The sequence below is a fragment of the Thermothielavioides terrestris genome, chromosome 3, assembly GCF_000226115.1.
Source record: "Thermothielavioides terrestris NRRL 8126 chromosome 3, complete sequence".
NCBI classification, from domain to species: Eukaryota; Fungi; Ascomycota; class Sordariomycetes; order Sordariales; family Chaetomiaceae; genus Thermothielavioides; species Thermothielavioides terrestris.
In genome coordinates, this window is record NC_016459.1 from 4,742,654 (window position 1) to 4,759,500 (window position 16,847).

At 57.7% G+C, this 16,847-nt stretch overlaps 6 protein-coding genes across 6 annotated transcripts; 2 read left to right on the forward strand and 4 right to left on the reverse strand.

Moving 5' to 3' along the window:
- Positions 1 to 550: 550 nt before the first annotated feature.
- Positions 551 to 2,860, reverse strand: THITE_2145691 (uncharacterized protein; the record flags this gene model as incomplete). Its single annotated transcript, XM_003654854.1, has 4 exons — positions 551 to 1,524; positions 1,598 to 1,954; positions 2,106 to 2,167; positions 2,757 to 2,860. 4 exons carry the CDS (start codon positions 2,858 to 2,860, stop codon positions 551 to 553), a joined length of 1,497 nt encoding a protein of 498 aa, XP_003654902.1.
- Positions 2,861 to 3,911: 1,051 nt separating this feature from the next.
- Positions 3,912 to 4,298, reverse strand: THITE_51456 (uncharacterized protein; the record flags this gene model as incomplete). The annotated part of the gene is made up of 2 exons (XM_003654855.1): positions 3,912 to 4,102; positions 4,166 to 4,298. 2 exons carry the CDS (start codon positions 4,296 to 4,298, stop codon positions 3,912 to 3,914), a joined length of 324 nt encoding a protein of 107 aa, XP_003654903.1.
- A 1,729-nt stretch (positions 4,299 to 6,027) lies between these two features.
- On the reverse strand, positions 6,028 to 8,684 carry THITE_2118136 (glycoside hydrolase family 3 protein). The gene is made up of 2 exons (XM_003654856.1): positions 8,154 to 8,684; positions 6,028 to 8,094 (listed from the first exon to the last, which is right to left on the reverse strand). The coding sequence occupies exons 1-2, from the start codon at positions 8,548 to 8,550 to the stop codon at positions 6,158 to 6,160; spliced, it is 2,334 nt and encodes a 777-aa protein (XP_003654904.1). The 5' UTR covers positions 8,551 to 8,684; the 3' UTR covers positions 6,028 to 6,157.
- A 601-nt stretch (positions 8,685 to 9,285) lies between these two features.
- Positions 9,286 to 12,370, forward strand: THITE_2118137 (glycoside hydrolase family 31 protein). Its single transcript, XM_003654857.1, has 3 exons — positions 9,286 to 9,608; positions 9,683 to 9,837; positions 9,913 to 12,370. The coding sequence occupies exons 1-3, from the start codon at positions 9,593 to 9,595 to the stop codon at positions 12,040 to 12,042; spliced, it is 2,301 nt and encodes a 766-aa protein (XP_003654905.1). The 5' UTR covers positions 9,286 to 9,592; the 3' UTR covers positions 12,043 to 12,370.
- A 393-nt stretch (positions 12,371 to 12,763) lies between these two features.
- THITE_2118138 (uncharacterized protein) lies at positions 12,764 to 15,040 on the forward strand. The gene is made up of 4 exons (XM_003654858.1): positions 12,764 to 13,234; positions 13,304 to 13,708; positions 13,776 to 14,159; positions 14,229 to 15,040. Exons 1-4 carry the CDS (start codon positions 13,188 to 13,190, stop codon positions 14,869 to 14,871), a joined length of 1,479 nt encoding a protein of 492 aa, XP_003654906.1. The 5' UTR covers positions 12,764 to 13,187; the 3' UTR covers positions 14,872 to 15,040.
- A 442-nt stretch (positions 15,041 to 15,482) lies between these two features.
- On the reverse strand, positions 15,483 to 16,275 carry THITE_2050870 (glycoside hydrolase family 11 protein; the record flags this gene model as incomplete). Its single annotated transcript, XM_003654859.1, has 2 exons — positions 15,483 to 15,894; positions 16,016 to 16,275. 2 exons carry the CDS (start codon positions 16,273 to 16,275, stop codon positions 15,483 to 15,485), a joined length of 672 nt encoding a protein of 223 aa, XP_003654907.1.
- Positions 16,276 to 16,847: the final 572 nt, after the last annotated feature.

Below are 16,847 nucleotides of genomic sequence, written 5' to 3' on the forward strand. Positions count from 1 at the left end.
CGCCGGCGGGACCCTATCCGTTCTCACGGATCCCGTACTGTGCACTTGTTGTTACTGTACACAAGGCTGGTAGGAAGGGAAGGGTCCCTCCTTCCCATACTTCTGTGGCATGCTAAACCCAGTTCTGAGAATGTGGATGCGAACTCCTTTTGCTGTCGGTCATTTGCACAGGACGGGTTCAAGCGGCTCATTGCCCGTCCCACTTCGCCCAAACCCGGCATCAGTCCAAGGACGCTAATGACGCTAGCTAAGCGTTGGGGCGATGATGCCCTACCCCGCGTAGAAGATTGCAGGGTGGAGAGAGAAGCTTCGCTGTCATCCAGCTCAACAAGAGTCGCAGCGTCTCCGCCCCGCCGCCAAACAGTCGTGGTACGTTGTTGCCGGCATGGTCCCACGTGATTTCGAGACGCCGGAACGGATCTCGACACAATATTCGTTAGATAACAGGTAGAGAACGTCGTCCGAAGGACACCGAGCGACTGACGGAGAGTGCGAGAGAGGACAAGGATCCAGCCGCCTCAGAAGTCCACCAGAGACGTCGGAGACGGTGCTAGTCCTCGACGCCCTCCCCTTGAGCTTCCTCCTCTTCGTCTTCATCGTAATCACCTTGGGCTCCATCCTCCTCCCCCTCCTCCTCATCCTCGCTTGAGCCTCCTTCACCTTCGCTTTCGCCCTCGCTTCCCGGGTCATAGTCCTCCTCCATCTCGTCCTCCTCGTCCTGCAGACGCTGCTCAGCCTCGCGTTGGGCCCGCTCCAGCTCCGTCATGCCGTCTGCACCACCCTCATCCTCGCCGGCGGCCTCGCCGGCGGCAGCCGCCTTTTTGCTGCTCTCGACCAGCTCGCGTTTCGCCTTCCGCTGCTCCGCCATGCTGCGGTTAGCCAGACCGTGGCGGCGGACGTACGCCTCGTCGATCTGCTGGTAATCTTCCTGGTCGAGCATGCCAAACTCGATCTCCTTCTCGACGGGGCCGCTGCGGTCGTCAGAGACGTCGGTGTCGAGCTCCACTACCATGTTGAAGGTCGTCCGGAGTACGTTGGTGTAGCTGACGGCCACAATCCGATCTAACGGCAGGAATAGAAGCGGCTTTTTGAACCCCCAGAGGATTCCGGTTGGGAGGAAGAACAAGAAGCCTTCCTTGCTGCCGCGGAAGGCCTTCACGTGCACCGCTTTCTCATTGGGGCGGTGAGGCTGCCGCGCTTCGCTATGGAATATCTTTGGGTCCGAGGCGATCAGCTGGCACGACTGGTTGCCCGCCGAGCGCATCGACGTCGTCAGGGCCCAGTGGAAGAGACTGCGGTATGTGTCCGAAACCGCCTCGGCCGCCTTGGCCGACGGGCCAGCGATGCTGCCGGGTTTGGGGGCCGTGGTCGAGACGGTGAAGACGAGCGGCTCAAGCGGCTGTTGCCTGTCGCCCGGATTGGCGTTGGCCAGCTTCGCCGTCGGGAGGTAGCTGTCGCGCGGAAGGAGGACATAGTTGTACTGCGCTTGGGATTTGTCCGGGACTGGCAGATAAAACGCGTGTTCTGTGGCGCGTGGCGTGTTCGCAGGTCAGCCGCTGCGGGAAAGGGAGGGCCGCGGCCGTGGTCTGTGACGTACCGATATCCCCCCATGGGTACACCACGCCCTGGACGGGGAGGAAGGAGCCCGGCGCACGGGCATACAAGAAGTTCTTGGTGAAGCAAAGGTCGTACTTCTTGCGCTGAGGCGCCGTGACCGATATGTCCTTGACCTCAAGGAGTATGGGGTCCGCAGCGGCAGCGTCTGCGCTCCATTCAGCTGTTTGCGAGCCTGCTGGCAAAGCCCTGCTGCTGTGTGCCTGCCCGTTCGTTTGCGTGTGTGCGACCTCTACGCGTCTCCTCTTCGATGCGGGGCCATCGCCAGCCTCGGCCGACGCCAGCCGCTCGTACACGAAACCAGCTATGTTGTTGAACAGAACCGTACGCGCCGGAGTATCTGACCAAGCGGGCGCGCCGCCAACAAGGCAGGTTAGCGGAGCTATGCAATGCAACCTTGATTTCTCGTCGTCTTTTCACTCAGGGGCGTGAAGTTGCTTGCACCAGAGGGAAGGGAAATGGGAGGAAGAACGCGGGAGGGCGACGCATACCGGCAGCTTGTTGAATGCCTGCGAGAATGTCTGGCCGCGACTGGAAAACGAGCCCCAGCGTGCTGCATGTCGAGTGATGCCGCCATGGTGCCGGGCCACGCAGCCTCCGAGATACACGAGAAACTTGGGCTGTCAAAAGCCCTCCCTGCCTCCCTCCCTGAGGAATTGTTGCGAATAGATATCTGTTTCGCGGGCCTGGCAGACGGCAAATGTACACCAACAGACATCCACAGTGTGTCCGTTGTTGGAGTTTGGAAACGCACAAGCATCGATGACGCCAACAAACAAGGGCTTGTTGGGGGATGTTGTCTTGTGGAGCACCCGAGAGCGTGGTGCATGTAGGCTACCGTGTAGAGTGGTTCACAGGGCCATTTCACACTGTACGCGTTGGTGACAGAAAATCTTACATAAGCGCAAAAAAAAAAGAGACATACTTTTCGGACTATATACCCGCCCCTCCCGGACTATGTCACGTGACACGCCTCTTATTGTAACTCTCAACCTTTCTAGCATTTGAAATAGCCAGTCCTTCTGAAAAGGAAGGAATCTAGGGAGCTAAAACTTCTGTTTCTCCGACGTATCAGGGCCAGTTACATTGCAGTCTTTCTATGTTGCCTATCGCCCTGCCTTATACCGTGACTCTCCGGCTACCACCCAGGTCCGAGTTGCCCCACTCCGGGGCGTCCGGAGCCCCCTTTCAGCTCCGGGTACCCGCGCGACCCTCCTTCCTCTAGCCCTAGTGGCGAGCTAGCCATTGTTGTTGCAACTAAGACTATTCTCTTGAAAGAATTGGCGATGCGGTAGGTTGGAAACAATTGGTAAAAGGAAAGAATGGGTGTTTCTTACTCGGTAGGTTGGAGCGTTGTCACGTGATATAGTCCGGGAGGGGCGGGCACATAGTCCGAAAAGTATGTCTCGAAAAAAAAAAAAAAAAAAAAAAAAAAAAAAAAAAAAAAAAAAAAAAAAAAAAAAAAAAAAAAAAAAGGCCAGGTACAGATACGGTCTACTGTGTACCTTAGGTGTAAGGAACTTCTCAAGTTCTCAACTACCTCCACTCAGGTCTGCCTTGGACCTCTTGCAGCACCGGCTGGCTTGCTACCCTGGCGCTCGACCGTCTACACTATGTGGGCGAGAAACAAGAATATAAACGGAAGGGCGACAGACCTGGCCGGTTCTAGCCCTTTGTCCTGCACGGCAGTTTATGGGAATGGACATGATGCCACTCGCGTATGCACTGACGGCGGCGTTTCCACAAGCACAGAGATTGATGGGACAACACCTCCCTGCTAGCATAGATCCTGGCAGATATTATGTGGCGAACAGAAATGCCTTGCTATAAACGCAGGTTACTGTGCAATGCCGCATCGATACTGAATACCGGTACAGTCGCAGTGAACCGGAGTCTCCTTTGCTCGGATAGCCGTAACTGGCCCGAGATGGCCAACACATACATGGATGCGCATGCTCCCGAAAGACACACTGACAGTCTTGGAAAACGCAATGTTTTTAAGTCATCGCTTGCGCACAAGCCAAGACAAACCCTTGGCTTTGTGAGCGAAGGGACTGTCGAGACTTGCACCTGCAAGTGGCATCTCCAGCCTATGTTGGAGACTAAAGTACGTAGGTAGGTAAATAGATGGCCGAGATTCCGCGCTTCCAGTTCAAAATAGCTCCCTCGATACAGCCCTTGCTTCGCTTCAGCCGCACACGGCCTTCAATGCCACCGGCATGATTCACACTAATCAGGGTACAAGCGGCTGTCAGTCACGGGGACGCTGGACACACTCGAACTACAGGCAGCACCGGCTACTTACCGAAGACGAAGGCCCCGTCCTTGTTCTCAATACGCTCCGCCAGGTTAATGTTCGCTGGGACAGACTCCCCGTTTCGGTTTCGCAGGTTGGCACGGAGGACCGGGACCGAGGCACCGCCCTCAACCGCAAAGCTGATGCTCTCGGCACTCTTGGAGAAGTTCTCACCGCCCCACTCGAAGCTCCCTGGCAAGTCGACATGTCAGCTTCTTGGCCTTTGCCGATTGATACTGGTCAGGCCCTGCTCACCGTCGTTGTTCCCGATGAAGGCGTTGAGATCGATCTCGGCGTCCACCTCCTCGCCGTTGACCTTGCGGAGGCGGGCCCTGAGCATATGGCCGCCATCGACGCGGATGTCCTGAGCCGAAGTGTGGAAAGACATGGTGTCTGTTGCGTCGTTGTCGTTTGTGGTGTAGTCAGCAAAGTTGTGGTAACGGGTGGGCGAACGACGGGAAAGGCGTCTTCACTCAGCGAATCCTTCAAGTATTTATGCTTGCGAGCTTGATTGTGTACAACACACACACACACACGCACACACACTTGGGTGGGTCTGCGAAGTGGTGTCGTGGCAGATGCTGTACCCCGGAGCGAATCTCGCATGCTTGTGGTACTGTGAACTCCAATCACTGTCGGCAGCGGAATGCGCCGATATGCCAAAAGAGCGTATAGCGCGCCATAAGTGGAGCTTGCCGATGGATTGACTTGTTCGCCGTGGAGGGGGAGCGAGGGGGGCATGCGGGGACACGTAAACAACACTACCCCTTTGTAGCACGACAGGGTGTGTATGTGTCGGACTGTGGCCGTGGTCAAGCGCGCGTGGTGCCACGGCAGCGGCGCTTCAAGACTGGATTGGTCATGGGTACCGATCTTACAACCAATGGAGCGTCTGAAGTCGTAAAAGCAGGACCAACAACCACCTCCCCGGTTCATGAACACTGTATGTTTCAACAACCCCAGTAGCCGCCGTGGTGACGGGACTAGGCGCGAGGAATCGGACTCACACCGGGTAGTGGGCGCCGACTTCGATACAAGCATAGGTGCTGCCTCGAATTCAGGCTCTGTGTCAAGTTGGTGTCAAAGGGGGGTTCTAGGTTATTCCGCTAAAAGGTCACACTGCCTACTTACTCTCACATCCAGGAAGGAAACATTATCTGGACGTCTATGGCAGCGAAGAGAATACGTCCATTTAGAACCGCTCCATCAGCTGCGGGTAGATGTGCACACTGGTCCCTTGACCGCCGTAAATGTAGGAGATGCCTGCTTGGCTTCTCTCACGTCCACGTCTCTTCTGAGAACAACTGCCCAAAGGTGGCATAGCACTACAAACATACTCTACTCCCGAACCGAGGAGACCGTTCAGATTCCCAAGGACACGCTGCCGTAGTAGCCATCGCCCACCAGCACCTGACGCGGTCACCCAGTGCTCCACGCCGGCGACGGACCGCCCAACCCCCACAACGTGGAGAGCCTGGGCTTCATAGGGCTCTCAGGAGTCACGTAGACCACGCCAGCGGGCGCCTCACACATTCCAGTGACGTGCATTCGGTCAGGTCAAGGGGGCCCAAGGTGTACACTCCAGGACAGAGGAGCATTTAGGGCGTACAAGACACGTCACTCAATATACCTACGTCACCATGTTTACAACGTTGTGCAGTTCGATGACCACGAAAGACGGGCCTCGAGCTTCGATGGTCCTGTGGCTGGCAAGGTGAGAGTCCCTGGGACTTTGTCGCACTCGAGTCCAAGTGAACGAGACCCAGCTCTGTAGGACGCCCGATGCGGATGGTGGGTTCCGGGTCTTCGCCAGGCCGTGTACCCTGGCAACAACCACTCCTTTGGAAAACGACGAATGAGAATGCTAATGCAGGTCCCCGGTCGCTCGACAGCAACGGGATCTGGCACGCCTGACAGATGACCAACATGTCCAGGAAGACTGCCTACCATACGCCACCTCGGAGACACCCCGACTTGGCGGGACACAAGATCCATAACACAGAGCATAGGAAGACAGGGTAGTCGTGCGTGGCCGATCGATGGCCATGAGATAGACGGTTGTTGCCTTCACAGCCTTACACTTTGGTGTTGACTTCTCCCGTTCTGATATGCATGAAGGAGCTCACCTGCGTGGCGGCTGTGGGATGTTGGCCTGCCCCAATTGATTACACCCGTTCCATCTTCGCAACAAAATGAACTACTTGTTAATCCTAGTCTACACTCGATTACGTCACCTCTTGATCCTGCCTACTTGAGCGTGACAGTAACATTGCCTCTGAAATCGCTGCTCGAGGCGCCGACAATAAACAGAAAGTCTCCTGGCTCAACAACGTACTTCATCCTCACGTCCCACACGCCAAGGTCCTGCATGCTGACCTTGATGCTAACTCGTTTGCTCTCCCCGGCCTTCAGGGAGACCTTTTGGAACCCCTTCAACTGAATGTTGGGCACGACCACACTGGCAATCAAGTCCTTCACGTACAGCTGGACCACCTCCTTTCCGTCCCTGTCCGACACATTCTTCACCGTGACGCTGATGGTGACGGTGTCCTCGGCGCTCACCGTGTGTTTGTCCGCGGCGACGTCGCTGTAGACAAAGGTGGAGTAGCTGAGGCCGTAGCCGAACTCATACAGAGGCGTCGGGTTGCCCAGGACATACTGATGACCAAAGACGAGCGTGCCATTCTCGTAGGCCACGCCGGCGTCCGGGAACGCGTCGCGGCCCGAATTGAGGTGGTCGTAGTAGACGGGCAGGTCACCGACGCTGCGGGGAAAGCTGACGGCGAGCTTGCCGCTAGGGTTCACATCACCGAAAAGAACCGACGCCAGCGCGGCGCCTCCCTGTTCGGAGGGGTAGAACTGCTGCACTAGCGCTGCCGCGTTCTCCGAGATCCACGGAGCCGTGATGGGCTTGCCGGACGAGAAGACAACGACGGTGGGCTTCCCCGTCGCGACGATGGCGCGCACGAGTGGCTCCTGGGCGCCAACCAGGTCAAGGTTGTCGACATCGACGTGCTCGCCGGTCGTGGCGTTGAGACCCTCCCACAACTCGTTCTGGTCGCGACTCCATGTGCCCACCACAACGACAGCGACGTCAGCAGCCTCGGCGGCCGCAACAGCCTCGGGGAAACCATCCTGGGATGTAGACCAGCGCTCGCAGCCCTTGGCATACGTGACCTTGCCCGTGCTCACGGCTTGGATGCCGTCGAGAGGGGTGACGCCCCGGGTGGAAGAATTAGCAATCACGTAGTCGCCGTAGTTCATGAAGCCATGTGCCATCGGCCCGATGACAGCGACGGACGCGTTTTTGCGCAGGGGCAGCACCTTGTTGTGGTTCTCGAGAAGCACGATGGATTCCTCGTCGAGTTTCTTCGCGAGGGCCACGTGCTCAGCTGTATGGATGGTCGTGTTCCACTGGCTGGACGGGAGGCCCGGGAACGGGTTCTCGAAGAGGCCGAGTTCGAACTTGGCCCTGAGGACGCGCGAGACAGCGGTATCGACAAGCTTCTGGTCAAGCTTGCCGCTCGACACCAGGGCAGGGATCTGCTCGAAGGAGTAGGACCCGCCTCCCATCTCGGTATCGCCGCCCGCCGGGAGGATGTATTGCACGATCGCAGCCTTGTCAATGGGGTTCGACGCGCACATCTTGAAGTCGTTGCAGAGGCGGTCCGAGGCGCCGGCGTCGGTCATGGTGAAGTACTTGTACCCCCACTCGTCGCGGAGAATGTCGGTAAGCAGGTGGGCGTCCGCGACGGCGGGGATGCCGTCGTAGCAGTGGTATGCCGTCATGATGGCAAAGGCGCCCCCGTCGATGATGGCCTTCTTGTACGAGGGTAGGAAGGTGGTCCGGCGCTCCCTCTCGCCGCCGTGGACGGGGCCCGTATTCAGGCCCTGCTCTGTGACTCCAAAGGCGGCAAAGTGCTTGACCATTGCGCTGACGCCTGTCGACTGGACGCCTTTGACATATGCGCGGGCAAGCTCTCCCGCCAGGAAGCCATCCTCGCCGTACATCTCCTCGACGCGGCCGTGGCGGAGCTCGCGTGCAAGGTCGGCGAGGGGGGCAAAGAGCTGGTTTACGCCCATGGCCCTGGCTTCCTTGCCGATGGCGATCGCCATCTCCTCGACCAATTCCGGGTTCCACGAGCAGGCCTGGCCGATAGGAGAGTTGAAAATAGTCGCATTGACTGCGGAGTCACAGACCGTTAGCCTTTATCCTCGAGACAGCCTGACTTGCTGTACTCACAGACAAGGAAGCCGTGGATGCCTTCGGTCTGCACGAACGCGGGGATGCCGAGGTAGGTGCTGTTTTGAATGTAGTCCTGGGCATTCTTGATCTGCTCGGAGATCCATTCGTTCGGCACGGCGACGCCGACGTAGAAGGAGCCTCCCCTATATTGGGTGCTCCAGGCCAGGCCGGTTTGGTTGAAAGCACCGGTGGTGTCGTTCATCCAGTTCCGAATGTCACCCTGAAGAAGCTGGGACGTCTTCTCCTCGATGGTCATCCGCGACAGGAGGTCGGCCACGCGAGCCTCGACCGGAGCTTTCGGATTCTTGAAGACAGCATTTTTGAGGCTAGGACGTCCCTGGTCGGCAGCCAGGGCGGCGGCCGCCAGCAGCGGCACAGAGAGCAAGAATCTCATTGTCCGTTGTTACGGCGGTCGAAGTCCGGACGCGGAGGCGCGTGAACTGGGCTGAGCTTGGCCGGGCGAACTAGCCGAGCTACATGGCAAGGAGATCGCCATGGCGAGCGTAACATTACCTGTACTCTGTCTTTATGTCTGTGAGCAAACCATTAGAAACTATGCTTCGTCAAGCGGCCCGTCTCGCCGTTGCATCGTGCGGAGCTTTCATGGCGTGTCGGGCATATGCCTGCGTGGTCGGAGGTACGTACTTCATACTTTCAAAGGAATTGCAGTCCTCCGCAGCGGATGCAGTACAGAGGTAAGTTTGCGATGTGTGCACCGTATACTAGCACCGCTGGAGTGTGCAGGCGAAAGTCCGATTGCCGAACAGGGCAGGTGATCAACAATGCCACCCAGAGACATGTCCGTCAGGGGCCCTGCTTTGCAGCTAGTGGAGTTACATCGAACGTTATCTGCGTGGGGACTCGTCTTACTGTGGGATGTAGCTAATTGGGAGATGAAGCTAACATCAGTATCTTTGGTCTCCCGCCCAAGGTACTGCGTACACAGTGCTTGCTTGGGATGGTGGAAGCATCATCAAGCTGCCTCGAGGTTTAGCGAGGTTTGGGGGCGGGAGAAACTCCGCACCAACGACAACCGAGTTCCATGTGGCCCACCCCATGTGTCCCCACTGTGGATGGCAGTGATGAGTCTCTCGGCTGGCGTTCGCCCGACACGCCGAGACAGGGGCCTCGGGGAGCTGGGAACCAGGGGCGAAACGGTCGGGGGCAGCAACCCCATCGAGAACAACGTGCAGACAGCGACAGCAACATTGCACTGCCAACCCACCACCTCCACCGCAAGCGGCCCACGTTCTGTTGCTAGCGGGTTGGGTTGGGATGCAGACTCAAGGACGAGTTCCGGGGAGGACAGCGGACCCGAATCAGCGATGCATTCCCTAAATCCCCGGCCTCGTTTCCGCTGCCCCATGCCCTGAAGGTCGGGAAGCTCGAGGCCTCTTTCGTGTGCCAGACTTGTCAGCTTGGTACTTCCTTCAAAAATGAGATTTCGTGACGGTATGCCCTCCTTCCGACCAAGACTTAGCCCGCATGCGCCGGGGTCTGGTTTCTGACAGTCTGCACTTCTTTAGGTCAGTGGCTGGTCGCCGAGGGTGTGCGGACCGAGTATGCCGAGGAGGTGTACCGCGTCTCGCCGATGCCCTCCGGCAAGGGCGTGAACCTCTTGTGCCCGACCCGCAAGATCCGGTCGCGCGGCGACACGCTGAACCTTAGCACGCTGAGTATTGTACGTTGCGGCCAGGCGAGAGAGCCTCCGTTTGCTTTGGTTGCAAAGGCCTAACGGCTCATGCTTCTCTCCTAGGACATCGAAGCGGTGTTTGATGGCGTCATCTCCGTCGAGACCACTCACTGGCAGGGCGCCGCCCGCCGCGGTCCCGATTTCGATATTTTCCCTGCCGGACGGCCGGACGTGGAGGCGAAGATCTCCAAAGACGAGACCGGCACCACCGTCTCCGCCGGCGGACTCTCGGCGACGGTCAGCGGCAAGCCTCACGAGTTCGACATTGCGTTCCACCCCACCGGCAGCAAGAAGCCCTTGACAACTCTCCTCAACCGGTCCGTTGGCTTCGCATACACGCCTGCGCCGAGCACGCCCATGCAGCTCGCCGACATGCGCCAGTTCAAACACTACATTTTCACGCAAACCACGCTCAGCGTCGGCGAGTCGGTCCACGGCCTTGGTGAGCGGTTCGGTCCCTTCAACAAGGTCGGCCAGACCGTCGACTTGTGGAACGCGGACGGCGGCACCTCGTCGGACCAGGCGTACAAGAACATCAGCTTCTGGATGAGCTCGCGCGGCTACGGCGTCTTCATTGACACGCCGGAGCGTGTACAGCTCGAGATTGGAAGCGAGCGGTGCTGCCGCGTCCAAGCGAGCGTCGAAGGCCAGAGGCTGCGTTGGTTCATCATCTACGGCCCCTCCCCGCGTGACGTGCTCCGCAGATACTCGATCCTCACAGGAGCGCCCGGCAGCGTGCCCAGCTGGTCTTTCGGTCTCTGGCTGAGCACCTCCTTCACCACATCTTACGACGAGGAGACGGTCAACAGCTTCCTGTCTGGCATGAGAGCCCGCGACATCCCCGTGGAGGTCTTTCACTTTGACTGCTTCTGGCTCAAAGCGTTCCAGTGGTGCGATTTCGAGTTCGACCGGGACATGTTCCCCGACCCCAAGGGCCAGATCACGCGCCTCAAGGCCGACGGCATCGTCAAGAAGGTCTGCGTGTGGACGAACCCATACCTCGGCCAAGCATCGCCAGTGTTTGCCGAAGCTGCGGCCAAGGGCTACCTCCTCAAGCGCAAGAATGGCGACATTTTCCAGTGGGACCTGTGGCAGACGGGCATGGGCATCGTCGACTTTACGAACCCGGAGGCATGCGCTTGGTTTGTCAGCTGTCTCGAGCGGCTGTTTGACACTGGTGTCGACTGCATCAAGACCGACTTCGGCGAGCGCATCCCTTCGGAGGACGTGCAGTGGTTCGACCCCGCCGTGGACCCCAAGCGGATGCACAACTACTACGCCTTCATCTACAACAAGCTGGTCTACGAGACGCTGCAGAAACGGTACGGCGCGAACGAGGCCGTACTTTTCGCCCGCAGCGCCACCGCAGGCACTCAGCGGTTTCCCCTGACCTGGGGCGGCGACTGCGAGTCAACTCCGGAAGCCATGGCTGAGTCGCTGCGAGGCGGTCTCTCGCTTGGCCTTTCCGGCTTTGCATTTTGGAGCGTGGACATCGGCGGCTTCGAGGGGTATCCGCCACCGTGGATCTACAAGCGCTGGGTTGCCTTTGGGCTTCTCTGCTCCCACTCCCGCCTCCACGGCTCAAATTCGTATCGTGTGCCCTGGACGGTCGATGACAACGACGAGTCGGACGAGGGATGCTCGGCCACGCTGCGCAAGTGGACACACCTCAAGGCGCGCTTGATGCCGTATCTGTTCTCGCAGGCTCAGGATTGCGTGAAGAACGGCCTCCCGCTGAGCTTGCGGGCGATGTGCATCGAGTTCCCTGATGACCCGACGTCATGGACCTTGGACCGCCAGTTTATGCTTGGGGATAGCCTCCTCGTGGCACCCGTGTTTGACGAGGATGGCACCGTCCAGTTCTACCTGCCCAAGGGCAACTGGACAAACTTCTTCACCGGCGAGGTCAAAAGCGGCCCAGGCTGGTTCACCGAGACGCACAACTTTGGCTCTCTCCCGCTCTATGTGCGCCCCAACACGATTTTAGTGTTGGGAAAGGAAGGCGAAACGAGGACGGTGTATGACTACACGTGCGATGTCGACGTGAGAACCTACTTTGCCGGCGAAGGAGCCAAAGCGGTCTTGGTGGACAGCGAGGGTAGGAGAGTCGGCGTGCTCGAGGTAAGGGACGGGGAAGTTGTAGGGAAAGACGTGTTGCGGGGCAATTCATCCATCACCGTTGTACGCTCGTGAAGTAGTTACCAGTAGTTAACTGCTGCTCTACTTCCACAGCGCTGGTGATGGTAGACTTCCAGTGTGGATTGTGATGTGGCAACCGAGATGCGGAGCGTCTTGCTGTCCAAGCACCGCTTGGCGATGTTGCTCGCGAGAATCTGGATTCGGTCATGCTTGACCCGAAGTAAAGGTTCGCTTGCTCTTGACCCCGCACGCCGACCCATGGACTCCACCCAGGAAAGGCGCTGGGGACGCGAAGTCGACCACTTGCATGCGTGTTTGTGTTCCGTACATACTGTGAGTACACAGTGCATCCTCCAGTTTGCCAGTTTCCTCGAATCCCCGGACAGAGTTTCAGTGTCTTTCACAGGGACTCAAGGTGCCTTTGTCAGACGAACGAGTACCTATCGCCGATGGGAAGTCCTGTATAGATACATGGCTGCGGGTTCTCGGATTTCCAACAACTTGACATGTGCCCAGAGCCTCAGAGTTACGTCTTGTGGTTTTTGCAGTTCAAATTTTTGTATTTTCCATTCAGAGAGCACGCCACTTCGATGTCTCGGCGTTTCACCAGCCGCAACCCCCCAACCTTTCCCCCCAACGTCGGCTGTGACCGCGGGCCGAGGCCCGCCGTTGTCCGTATTTAGAAAGCAGACCGATAGGACCAGCTTACGTGGTTCGTCCCCCGCACCGAGAAAGAGCCGGGGGCACCTCGCCTGTTCACTATTGAAGAGTCGACTGGTGGCTTTTTAAAGGCGCACGAATCATGTGTCGCGAAGCAGATTCAGCCTGAAGTTGACAGGGCTAAGACGGCCGATTTTGTTGATGGACATACTGTGTACTGGGAAGTCGACTGCGGAGTAGCGTCCGATGTGCTTGAACGACGTCTTTCAGGTCCTCGCCCACGGGGAACTTGTGGAGGAGCTAACTAGCACATGCAGGAATACGACGTAACCCAGGGTCCGGGGAACAGGGCCTGGACCAAGCGAAGTTCGGCCCTCGTCACCTGCTGCCGGGACGCCAGAATGGCTTTAGTGTAGATATAAGTACGCCGGCCGTGGCGATGAGAGCTCGGAACAACCTCCGGCGGTGGTCGGAACCGTGTTTGGGACCGAGGGGCTACCACACAGGACCTGACAGCACGACCACGCAAGCGAACAACAATGGGCAAAATATTCAATGTATTCCTTGCGGCCTTCGCCGCAACAGGGTAAGTTGATCAGACGAGCCATGGTAACCGTCGACCGACCTGGGTATGCTGACCCTGTGATCATTTTAGGTCGTTCCTGTTCGGATACGACTCCGGTGTGATGACCGATGTCATTGCATCACCCAACTTCCTCGCGTTCTTCAACACAGACACGGGAAGCCCCATCATTGGGGCCATCAACAGCACCTTCTCCGGCGGCGCCGTTTTTGGCTCCTTGATGGGCGGTCTCACGATGGACAGGTTTGGGCGCCGGAAGACAATCATGATCGGCGCCACGATCGCCCTCGTCGGTTCCATTCTGCAGTCTGCCGCCCACAACCTCGCCATGATCCTCGTTGGCCGCATCATTGCGGGCTGGGCGGTCGGGCTGCTGAGCATGTCGGTGCCCGTCTACCAGTCTGAGTGCGCTCACCCCAAGATCCGTGGCCTGATTGTCGGCCTTTCGCAGCAGATGATCGGTGTTGGGTTCATCGTGTAAGTTTTGGCTTAGTTTCAGTTCGGGCTCCGCTGGACGGTTTTGTTTCTAACCACCACCACACAGCTCGACGTGGGTGGGATACGGGTCTGCTCAAGCACATGGCGACCTCGGCCAGTTCCAGTGGCGGTTCCCCCTCGCCTTCCAGGCCCTCCCTGCCCTCCTTCTCGTATGCGGCATCATGTTCTTCCCGGAGTCTCCGCGGCACCTGATAGAGAAAGACCGAGAGGAAGAGGCGATGCGGGTCCTCCGGAAGCTCCACTTTAACGGCACCAACGAGGATTGGATCCGGCAGGAATTCCATGAGATCAAGACCACCATTGCGGCCGAGAAAGCCATCACTGCTCCGGGATGGAGGATCATGTTCACAGTGCCCGAGTGGCGGACGCGTCTTATGCATGGCGTCGCCGTCCAAGTTTTCACCCAGTTCACCGGCATCAACGTTATTGGGTATGTAGCCAGGTTGCTCTTCTTGGGGAGATGATTCGGCTCGGCTGACCGAGGCTGCCTCCTCGACAGATACTATCAGACACAGATGTACGACGCTCTTGGCATTACCGGCAACCGCAACCTGCTCGTCGCGGGTATCTACAACTGTGTGGGCCCCCTCGCCAACCTGATCTTTATCACCTTCCTCATCGATCGCGTTGGGCGCCGGCAACCCCTGATCTGGGGTACCGTCGGGATTGCCGTCGCGCTCATCTGCGAGGCAGCCATCAACAGCAGGATTGACCCGGCGAATCCCGCCCACGGGCTCTCCATTGGCGGTGTCTTCTTTCTGTTCTGCGTCACCGTCATCTTTTCTCTCTCCTGGGGCCCCATCTCTTGGGTCTACATGTCCGAAGTCATGCCCATGCAGATCCGAGCTCGTGGCAATGCCTTTGCCACCGGCATTGGCAACTGGCTCGTGTCGACATTTTGGTCGCAGGTATCTCCTATTGCTCTCAAACAACTCTCTTGGAAGTTTTACTTCCTGTTCGTCGCATGGGACATTGTGGTCACCATCCCCACCGTTTTCTTTGTCTTCAAGGAGACGAAGCAATTGTCGCTGGAGGAGATTGATCTCCTGTTTGGCGAGCGGTCGCTGGGTACCTTGCCCAAGGACCTCAACAAAGGCGAGCTGGCTCAACCAGAGCAGGACGAGGGTGAGAAGGCGGCTTGAACAAGTGAGCATTTGGAGACGAGCAGAACCTGGAACTGTCTGGTGCTGGGCCCTCGAGCCTTGAGCTCCGGGCCGTATTCAGATAGTCACACCGTAGGGGAATGATCCAGTACCAACTTGCTTGGTGCCTAATTATGTTGGGCTCGCTAGCAGCTGAGTGGAACTTTCTTCTAAACCACCCACAAGTTCATCAACTGCTATGGGGTGATCATGGATGATCGCTGTGTTTCATTGCACTGATTTCGCACTCCGGTTTTTGTCCAACCATTCTGCTTTCCTAGAGTGAATTGCCATTAACTTGTTTCCAAGCGGCGAAGTACGATTCCTTATCACTCTCCTACTTGATGTGGGGGTCAGCCGCTCTTTCTGACTTTATATGCGGATTTGCCAAGGAAAGACATCGCAGTGGTAGGGAAACAGATTTATATACCAGGCACAGAGGATCGAGCGTTGAAAGTGTGAGGTACAGACCACCAAACCTGTAGAGAGACAGATAATGTAACACGTTCCTTGCGAGTCGGGTGCTCGGGGTCTCCCAGCTGCGATCCCAAGTCCCACATCTCCCCATTAATCCACAGCCACGGTGTGCCAGCGCATTGGAGAGTCAACACTCAGGCACTGAGAGTGTACTTGGAATTCCCGCCCGCATTGCCCCAGCCTTCGGTTGCCAGCACCTGGTAGTCGTGCTGGCCCAGATTCAAGCCAACCTTTGCCCACGCTGCGAAGTGGTTCGCGAGGGTAACGGTGCCACCTTCGGGGCGCTTTTCAACCCGGTTGGAGATGTACTGCCAGAACGTGGACGTGCCAGCGATGGAAGGCTGGTTGACCTGTTGGTGCTTCCAGATCTCGTACGTGCCCCCGTCGCTCTCAAAAGTGCCGAGCTTCTGGCCCTGGGCGGACCCTTTGCCGTCCGACGTCCACTCCTGGACGTAGTATTCCACCAGGGGGTTCCTAGTCCAGCCGTAGATGGAGACGAGGACGGTGCCCGAGGTGCGGGTTGTGCTTCCAGAGAAAGTGATGTTCCTGGGATTGGGCGTGAGCCTTGCTTTGAATCTTCAAGAGTCGCAGGGGACAACTGAAGGAGGGGCTGGGAGAAAGGTCCGATTTGGACGACAATGTAGCAGTGAAGGCGCAACGAGCGTACCTGGCAGTACCCCTCGACCAACCCTTACCGACAACGAAGTCTCCCGCGCCCGAGAAGGTGACCGAGTAGCCGTTTGAGGAAGGACTGAACTGGACGTTGCCTCCGGTTCTGTAGTTCTGATTGTAATCCTGGCGACGGGCGAGGTCGTGAGGTCCAAACTCGAAGTCCGGCAGATCAGGCCCATACGCATTGGCAGCAGGGGCGGCAAAGGTCCCCGAGATGGCCGCCGCAGCGACGACGAGGTAAGTGAGAGTAACCATCGCAACAGTGAACAACGTTGAGACACAGGACAACAGAGGTGTGGCAAGTCCCGGGAAAGGGAGAGGGGTCGTGTGAGCGTGAGCTTCGATACATATATGTATATTTGCAGCCAAGGGGTCCCTTTACGTCGGCTAATTAAGATCCCAGAAGTATCACATGGCCCGTTTCCTGGTACGCCGTGAGAGATGTTCAGGCGTAGTTATTTTCGCACTGAACTCCGGTCATCCGGATGGCAATGCACCATTCTCGCACCCTCCCAGATGCCCCGACAAGCGGCCCAACCGGAGTCGAGGGCACACAAATCGAACGTTGCCATGTCCGGCCCACGGAAAGGCGAAATTGATACGGCAGATCACGTCGTCATCGGTACAAGTGTCTAACGGCCGTGGACCTTCACGCTCGGAGGTGTTGCGGTTGGGATCATCTCATCTGATCTATACACCACGTCATTTCAACGTTCCTAGGTTGCTTGCTCCGGCAAAATAACGGCGTAGGGCCAGCCTTATTGCAATACCTGACCCGGTCCAATGAAGGCCGATGAGGTCTCTATTCGAGGCTGCCGGTTCTCTGA